The sequence below is a fragment of the Oryza sativa genome, chromosome 1 (assembly GCF_034140825.1).
Source record: "Oryza sativa Japonica Group chromosome 1, ASM3414082v1".
In the NCBI taxonomy this organism is placed as follows: domain Eukaryota; kingdom Viridiplantae; phylum Streptophyta; class Magnoliopsida; order Poales; family Poaceae; genus Oryza; species Oryza sativa.
Window position 1 is genome coordinate 1,052,119 of NC_089035.1, and position 8,945 is coordinate 1,061,063.

Consider the following 8,945-nt stretch of genomic DNA (forward strand, 5'->3'; position numbering starts at 1 on the left):
GAGGGAAAAAACTTTAGCTAGGCGCAAAATCCATTAGGCATAACTTGGATTGCGGGAAATTTTCTTGAATTAAATGTTGGAGACATAAGTATGCATTTGGTTGAAGGGTTGGGATTGCCGGATGGGTTAGGTTGGGTTGAATCTATTTTCCAATGTGTTTGGTTTGGGGACAAATGAGATGAGATAGTCACTGACAGAAAATATCCCCTTAAGATCCGGGTTGACTTGGTCCCTTAAAAACTGACGAACCAATCTAACTCACTTTTTTTTGTCTCGCTAGCATATGTAGGATCATCCCACCCTTTATGCGAAATAGATAGATGGGATCATCCCCATCCTAAAAACATGAACGAGTCCAACCCATCTCACCTCGTCCCCAATCCAAACACGTGCTAAGTAAATAGGTATCATTCAACCTTTTTGTCATAAAATTTTTAAATTTTTAATATTCTGTTGAGTTTCCTCTAGAGAGCGGGAGTTCCTCTAAATTAAATATCAAACATGTTATCACTCATGCCCCTTTGAAATGAAGAATTTTTTTAGGATTTGAATCACGTAGGATTTCCCCCCCTAAATGTCTCTGGAACAAAGAATATTGAATTCTATGAAATTGTTCAATCATTGGTACTCTTAATGGAAATTTAACACAAGCTCTATCCTTACAGAAAATTTCTTGATGTAGTTTTTATCTCTCCACTACGGTCAATCCAAAGATTATTCACGTATGTTTCTTATGTTTTGCGATGCTCTGTTTTATGCTTTTATTCATATTAAAATTCTGTGTTTTCAATCCTTTATTTTTTTTCAACCCTATAATGAACTCCCCTCAACTTTCACGTTAGAAAAATTCAAGTAAACTTCCATACAAAAATACTACTACTCCTACTCCACTGCATTAACATGCATACTCATTTGTCTCTAGCTAAAGCTGTTTGGTAGTAGCACTAAGAGTACATAATAAATAAATAAATAATTGTAGTATTAGCAAGTTGTAGTAGACGCAGAGTTCACTGGATTTCGAAAGAGCTTTGAGATAAACAAAGGGTCAAGTGCCGCGTGAGGTGGCGTTCATCAAGCACAGTTGGTAGTGGGAGGGGAGACAAAATTTAAGTTTGGTTTTGGCGTCTTATGTGTAATGTAATCAAGGTGCCATCTTTGTTTTTTTCCCCCTTCCCCTTAATCAATGTGGGTCCCACTGTAAGAGAGCATAGTCCTTCCTCCAAGACTCCAAATGATCCCTCTCAAAGACCAAACCTTTTTTCCTTCTTCTCTCTCTTATCATCATCATCATCATCTCTTCTCCTCTCTCTCTCTCTTTCCTTTTCTTTGACCATCTCTTCTCTCTCTCTCTTATAAGAAGATTCCCTTTCAGGGCTCTAAGTAAGACTCCATTGTGTGCACACACGCACACATCTCTCTCGCTCTACAACTCACCACCAAAGAGGAAGAAAGGAGGAGGAAAAAAGGGGGGCGAAAAGAACAAATCTTTCGATCGCTTTCGACGGCCTGGATCTCCTCCCACGCGGGATCGTACGGGGCGCACGGCGTTGTCGCTTTCCTCCACGTATGGTGTTTTTTCTCCTCCTCCTCTTCTTCTTCTTCCCCCCATCTCTTCCCATGGTGTCATTCTGCTAAAAATTTCATCTTGGGGGGTATATTTCTCATATTTTAGTTCATGCCGCCGCCACTATGTACTAATCCCACCATAGCAGCTCATAGTATTCTCCATTGCAATCCTGTCGTCTATTTGTATTTGTTTTTTGTTTGTTAGTATTAGGGTGCTTTTGGGTTTGGGGTTTCTGCCATTGACGGTTACCTGAAGAGCTCTCGATGAAGCGGTTCTTTTTTATTTTATTTTATTTTCGGTGCCTAGTGAAATACAGTGGTGGTTTTGAATCATTCCTGGGAGTTCCCTGGTGGTTTTGACTGATCAAAACGCTACATTTTTTTTATGTTTATGTTCCCTGTTGTTGTTTCTTGCCCAAATGCAGATTCACTCTTGCATTTGTTTCTCTTGATTTCCTCTGCTGTTTTGCTCTACAAGGACAGAGGACTTAGTCTGCTTGTTCGTCAGCCTTGCAGGAAAAAAAATGCAGTAAAAAACCTGTCTATTGCGATTACTTTGTGTTCATCTTGGGGCGCTCTTATTATGCGTGGGAATCACCAGCAGAGTTCATCCGATTTGATGCGCGCATCTCTAATTCCCATCTTTTGCAGCATTGCAAAAGCTGCTGCCTTTTAGCTTTTGCGCTTTCTTAATTAGGAGGGGTTGTACGGCGCCCCTGTTGGACCTGATTACTTCCACAGTAATTGCATCATGACATTTTATTCCTTTTTAATCGTTTCCTTTTGCTAATCTTTTTAAGTACAAATGGAGTTTCCCCCCAAAAAAATATTGCAAATGGAGTTTTTTTTTCCCCTTCTCCTCTCGCCTTTTGCTGTTTCAGGTTTCGTATGTTATCTTCACATCAATGCAGCCTTTAATTGCAGCAGACCACCCTTCTTTGCTACTAGTATGGGAAAAAAAAATCAGAGCCACACGAACTGTGGGTATTTGCTATGGGAACTTCACAAGTTCGCCAGCAATACAACTTGAATGCGTCCTGAAGATCTAGATTCCGCAGGTCAAATCGTCGAATTTCAGAGCTAGTAGTACTGTAGGCTTGCCTGGTGCAACTGTGGGTTATGCTTCAATAGCCTTTAACTGTGGGTTAATGTGTAGAGTATATGTCAAATACAGAATTTTTACTTGAAGAAGATGTGTTTATTTTCAGATGTGTTGGACCATTTCATGTTGTCCACTTGTAGGTACTTTCGTGGCCTAAGTAGTACATTATTCAGTTGTTAGTTATTTGTCTCACTGAATGCAAGTGTATCTTTAGTAAGAGTTGGACTGCATTGTACTTGTTTTAATCTTCTTGAAGGCCAGTAAGAATTTGTACTCTAATACAAAATTGTGGAAATTTTACAGATAATAAGCTGCTAAGAATTATCACCATGGAGGTCAATGGTCATCACAAACCAAGAAGAGAATATAATGGCCGAGAGTGCAATGGTGTACAATCAGTAAACAATTTTGGCGATATCGATCCATGGACAGCATGGGCATACAAACCGCGCACAGTTTCATTGCTACTGATGGGAACATGCTTTTTAATGTGAGATCAGAATCTTTATCTGTGGATTTTTTTTAAAGATTTTAAAGAGCATTTTAATAATCAAGGTGTTTTATGCATTTGTTAGTGTTGGCCTACGGCACCTTTTTGAAATATGTTTTATTTTCTTCAGTTTCGACCATTGTTAGGACTATCAACAAGATATTTAGGACTTGCAAAGGTGCTCTATGTTTAACAGAAATTTAATTTACATTCTTTATCAGTTGGGCAAGTGGTGCTCTTGATCCAGAAAGAAGCTTCTCTGTTGACCGCGTTTCATCTGTTAAAAGGTATTCTACTCATCCAGGTTAGACGGTAGTTGTTTTTACCATTCACTCACTAATTGGACATCTTTAAAACTAGTGTTACCTGGTCATCTGTGTTCAAAATATTTTTTATTGAAATCACACGAGTCAGATCCATAGCAGATTTCATGTGTTGATGTTTTTTTTGCTGCACTAGACACGCAAATTCTAGTCGGTTTCCAACCACATGAGTGTTCATTTTATTTTTACCATCATTTTTCTCAACAATTTATCTGTTGATTATCATTTAAGGATTCCTTTTTGTTGATATGTCATATGTTTCTCTTTTATTGACAGGGGTGTCTTTGCAATGATTGCTGTTTTTTTGGCTTATTCATTTCTTCAGGCACCTTCTACGTGAGTCACATAAACCCCTTATCCGAACTCTGATTATCGAACTCTGTTTATGGTAGGGATGGCCGTGCAGATATAAATAATGCTATTGCACATTGATATGGAACAGAAGGGGGTACGCGTTCCTGCGTACTCCATTTCTGAAAATAACTTTTCAATATCACTGAGGAATTGTATCATTTTCCTAGATGTGTTACTTTTATCATGAAACTGAAATAACTTCATAAATTCTCCTAAATAACAGTTTTAATTTAAAAATCCCTTGAAAGTGAGGCACTGTTCCATTTCCTAAAAATATAACCTCATTGGGGGCTTCTCTGTAATTTTGTTTAACATTTACTTATATTTATTTATACTATGATTCAGTGTACTTATTAGACCACATCCTGCCATTTGGCGGCTGGTCCACGGGATGGCAGTTGTTTACCTTGTTGCTCTAACTTTTTTGCTTTTCCAGGTAAGTACAGCTTTTTCTTATTACTCTTGCTCAACACATTTTTATTGGATCATTGATATTCATGGATTATTAAGGCATTGCATTCTTTTACTTTTTTTATCTCTTCCACATAACCTTATAATATCAACTTCTTTTCTAATGAACGGCATAGAAGTCCCTGTCTCAGTTTCTCGTTTAATTGATTAGCATAAGGAATTGCACTGTGCACTAATACCTCACTTCCCTCTTGATTCCAACCAAAAATAGGTTATTTTTATTAAAGGAAAAAAGAGTCGTCATTGGCATTACACATCAGCAGCAGAAGATGAGGTTACCAATGTCAAAAGTTTAACAGTATAACTATAGGTGAACATAGATCAGTTTGGAACTAGGATGACTCAAGAGATTAACACACATTGGAAAGAAAAGCCTGGTATCCCATTTTTATGTTACCCTGGGAACTTTTTTAGTCAATAGGAAGCTTCCCAGAAATGTTTTCAAGTCATCCAACTAATTGCGATTAGTCATCCTAGTCGGTACTAAGGCAACTTGATTCTAACCACGATTGATCGGAAAGTCTCCTAATTAGTCGCGATTAGTTATGATTAATCATCCTAGTCGGTACTGAGGTGATTTTCCTCGAGTTTCCGATTTGAAAACATGCTGCCTTGTTGTGGTTTACTCCTAGAGGTAGCTAGTCAAAGTGCCAAGAGACTATTCTCCCGTATCTTTACTATTGTGCTATACTGGTCCATGTTGCATGCACCAGATGAGACAATGTCTCAAAAAGTGAGGGTCTTGTTATAAATATTTTTTTTCTTCTCAAATACGCAAGAGAATTGTGCATCATTGGTCTTGTTATAAATATCATAAAAGAGAGAACAAAACCTGTAGTTTGCATGGGATTCATACTCTGTTCCACTTAATCTTGCAGACCCGTGATGATGCTAGGCAATTTATGAAGTATCTTCACCCTGATCTTGGTGTTGGTAATGAATTTAATTTCCATATATGATCTAGCAGTGCAGAGTTATGTGATTGGAAAAATAAAAACCTGATTTTTACCCACCTTTGAGCAGAATTACCTGAAAGATCTTATGGAACCGACTGCCGCATATATGTACCTGATCATCCGAAAAGCAGGTTTAACAATGTTTATGTATGACTCCATTCACCAACTTGCTTCTCCTTTTTGTTCTATTTGATTTACCTTAAAACTCCAGTTCTGCAAAGTCTTGGAGATGCTTCAAGTTACTGATTTGAATATAGGTTTCTCTAGGAGATCCTTTTTGATGAGTTTGTTATTGCCCATATCCTTGGATGGTGGGGGAAGGCTATAATGATAAGAAACCAACCACTTTTATGGGTATTATCAATTGGCTTTGAGCTAATGGAGGTATGCATTTAATCTTACACGATCAATTTATTTTTGGCTTCTGTCTTCTGAATCTAGATTCCTTACATAGTTTCACATGTCCTGCAGCTCACCTTTCGCCATATGCTGCCAAACTTTAATGAGTGTTGGTGGGATAGCATCGTACTAGACATATTAATCTGCAATTGGTTTGGTGAGATTTTTTATATTTTATCAGTATTTTTAATATACAATTCTCATTTCCTTTAAATGTAGATTAGACACCCTCATTCAGTTTATTCAGAAATCATTTTTTTGTTTATTGGCTTCTTTCTTTATTGTGGTTGTATAAGCTGCTGGAGTAGTATCTTCTGATTTACTGAAACCTCATTCAGAATTTTGTACCTTAGCATATTAAAGTTAATCATGGCAAACCTATGTTTCACATTGTTTTGCTTATCTCTTTCTGCAAATCGCTAAGACAGAATATTAGTGTTTTAATAGTTTTGTGATGTATTAGACATCTTTTAAATGCTAAGTGTACCTATGGTATTTCACTAGCTATTTCGTATGAAGTTGTGCGCTATAATTGTTACTTTAAATGCTAAGATATTTCATGTGATTAAAATTTCGGGACAGTTTTCATGCGAATGTCTGTCTTTACCTCTATTCGTTAGCCTCCCATAAGTTTGATTCTTCTCTGCTGCAACATCGTGTTATGTATCTTTTGCTTGAGTAATAGAGTGACAGTTGCTTTCAACTCTTCCTGACTGGGACCCTTATTTGGTTTAGGTATTTGGGCTGGAATGAAGACTGTGAGATACTTTGATGGGAGGACATATGAATGGGTTGGTTTGAGTCGTCAACCCAATATTATCAGTAAGGTATGCTCATTAGATGTCAAGGGGAATGAAGTTGCCCAGCAAAGCATATGGTGGCATTATACTTTTCTTTTTTTTGGCATCTGTCCCATTTTTATGCAGTGCATTGTGTTGTATATCTTGCCTTAGTATCATATTAAGGTGATTAACTCTAATACAGGTAGGATTTACTGAGAAACCAACACAATTTGTCATTAGTTGTCTAATTAGCCCAATATGCACCATACTGTTAGGTACCTGTAAATACATGTATAAAATGAAAATATTATGTGTGTGACGTTTATATCTTGACTTTCAAATCCGGTTTTTTCTATGCATAGGTTAATACCGTACTACGGTATAGTATTAAACTCAACCATTAATTTTTCCCTTGAATGTTATATGCTATGTTCTGTATTTCTAGTGCTTCGAATTATTTGTTCTTGATCTTTATATTGTTAGCCTTTCCCGTGAGTGCATATTTCACCTTTTGCTTCTCCATAGGTAAAAAGGACGCTAGGCCAGTTCACACCAGCACAGTGGGACAAAGATGAGTGGTACCCTCTGCTTGGCCCTTGGAGATTCATCCAGGTGCTGAGCCTATGTATTGTTTTCATGATTGTTGAACTTAACACATTCTTTCTCAAGTTCTGCCTTTGGATTCCTCCCCGAAACCCCTTGATTGTTTACCGACTTGTCCTTTGGTGGTTAATTGCGATACCAACCATTCGCGAGTACAATACATACTTACAAGACAGGTGAATATTGAACTCCCTAAGCTTCTTTTTTTGAATGTATGAACTTAATTAGCTTCAAACTGTAAAAAAAAATAAATCTCTAAGTATGTTTTGATGAGTTGCTCTGTACTCATCCAGCATTATCGACTGTTCAAGAACAGAAACTCTGGATTTTCTTGGATGCACTGTGCCTGCTATTAACTATTACTGCTTGACATGCTACATGGCAGTGCAGATGTGCCACTATTTGTTGACCATAAATATGTACCGTCTGCTAGACATTGGTTGCATGTGAACTGTGTGTAGTATAGACAGCATTCTAACTGCATGCTTACAATAGGATCAAACAGCTTGGCTATAAGTTCACAGAATTCATACCCATTAATAATATAACTTGTCTGAATGATTGCAGGAAACCTGTTAAAAAGGTGGGGTCTTTCTGTTGGCTTTCCCTAGCTATTTGCATTTTGGAGCTTCTACTATGCATCAAGTTTGGACATGGTGAGTTTGATGTAAATTTCTTGATGCTTGCAAGCAACATTTGCATCCTTAAAATTAACCGTTCTGAACACGTTGGCTTGTGAACAGGTCTCTTTCCGAAGTCGATGCCGTCATGGTTGTTCATAGCCTGGACGACCGTGGCGTCGCTTCTGATGATGTTCCTTCTTGTGTGGACTTGGAAAATTTACCGAACAATGATAAGGAAAAGGCTATGATTCTTCTGTTGCTTTGCTCTCAATTCTTTCCTCCTCCATTCAATATTGTCGTGTAAATATTCATTCAAAAAAATCTGTACATGTGGTAGTAGCCATTAATTTGGTGGTCTCGAGAAGGATCATCATAAGGAATTTTATGTCTTTGCCTTTGTATTCCATGAGCCAAAATGGCATTCCCTTTTCCTTCCTGTGATGTAACTCTGACAGCCAAACTTTAGTGTTCCTTTGGTCCAATCTAATTCCTGGGAAATAATGAACCAAGATTTATTCTGTTTCTTGAGTTTTCATCACAGGTTGCTTTGCTGTTTCTCCTTATGCAGATCTTTCTTGAAAAAAAATTAAATACACCAGCAAAGTTATGAACTCACATTGCAAACTGCTGTCAAAAGCTTCTGCATCCATCAGTCTAGTCTGTTGCCATGATTTCTTGTTATCCCTACGGTACCTGGTGTGTGAGGTAGTGGTTGTTTCAGGAATTCAGGCTCCAGGGTTTCTTTACAGATGCAGGCTCGGTTGCTGCTGCTGTTGCTGAGCTGCTGGCATGTGAGGTTGTATTATTTGGTTTCAGTGTAGCAGCAGCAGGATGCCTCTGCAGTGTAGTGTAGTGTAGTGTGAGCCCATCGCCTCTGCTGATTGCTGAAGCTAGCTGAGCCTGTGGTTGGCTGATTGATGATAGGTAAGGAGATGGCAACTACTCCTGGAGGAGTATGGATGAATCGCCTGCATTCTGATGAATGGAGGGGGTTCATGTTCAGCACAGATCCACAGGTCTCTCGGCCCCTCCATGCAGATGCACCCTGCAGGCTTATCCTATGCATAGCTGCACTGTGAATTTCATTTCTCGTTCTGCTTTCCGAACTTTTAAATGGTATGATTCTTTTAAAAATAATTTATTTTATATTAATTTCTTAAAAATATTTGTTGCGGATCTATTATTTAATTTTATAGTAGTTAATTAATTCGTTTGTACACTCGAATAATAATCACAAATTATTCATCTACTATCCATTCAGCGGAAAAGAATAAGA

General features: G+C 37.9%; 1 protein-coding gene across 5 annotated transcripts; it reads left to right on the forward strand.

Annotated features, from left to right (window-relative positions):
• Window positions 1-1,411: 1,411 nt before the first annotated feature.
• LOC4326076 (CDP-diacylglycerol--serine O-phosphatidyltransferase 1-like) lies at window positions 1,412-8,187 on the forward strand. 5 transcript variants are annotated; one of them, XM_015771352.3, is made up of 14 exons: window positions 2,557-2,624; window positions 2,723-2,808; window positions 2,972-3,158; window positions 3,380-3,445; window positions 3,758-3,817; window positions 4,181-4,271; window positions 5,185-5,239; window positions 5,330-5,409; window positions 5,530-5,646; window positions 5,734-5,818; window positions 6,397-6,488; window positions 6,969-7,222; window positions 7,614-7,702; window positions 7,790-8,187. In XM_015771352.3, the coding sequence occupies exons 2-14, from the start codon at window positions 2,775-2,777 to the stop codon at window positions 7,915-7,917; spliced, it is 1,338 nt and encodes a 445-aa protein (XP_015626838.1). In that variant the 5' UTR covers window positions 2,557-2,624; window positions 2,723-2,774; the 3' UTR covers window positions 7,918-8,187. The 5 variants fall into 5 exon arrangements, with proteins under 5 accessions (NP_001388546.1, XP_025878174.1, XP_066160638.1 ...); NM_001401617.1 differs by lacking the exons at window positions 2,557-2,624; window positions 2,723-2,808 and adding an exon at window positions 1,412-1,564 and having other exon boundaries at window positions 7,790-8,183; XM_026022389.2 differs by lacking the exons at window positions 2,557-2,624; window positions 2,723-2,808 and adding an exon at window positions 1,625-1,652.
• The last annotated feature ends 758 nt before the right edge of the window (window positions 8,188-8,945 follow it).

What these genes read in the sequence shown, in the direction of transcription:
- LOC4326076 (XM_066304541.1), top strand. Translation starts at nt 2,775, where the DNA reads ATGTGTTGGACCATTTCATGTTGTCCACTTGTAG. An exon ending in CGCGTTTCATCTGTTAAAAG is followed by an intron (nt 3,446 to 3,757) that starts GTATTCTACTCA and finishes TTTTATTGACAG; the next exon opens with GGGTGTCTTTGCAATGATTG. An exon ending in TAACTTTTTTGCTTTTCCAG is followed by an intron (nt 4,272 to 5,184) that starts GTAAGTACAGCT and finishes TTAATCTTGCAG; the next exon opens with ACCCGTGATGATGCTAGGCA.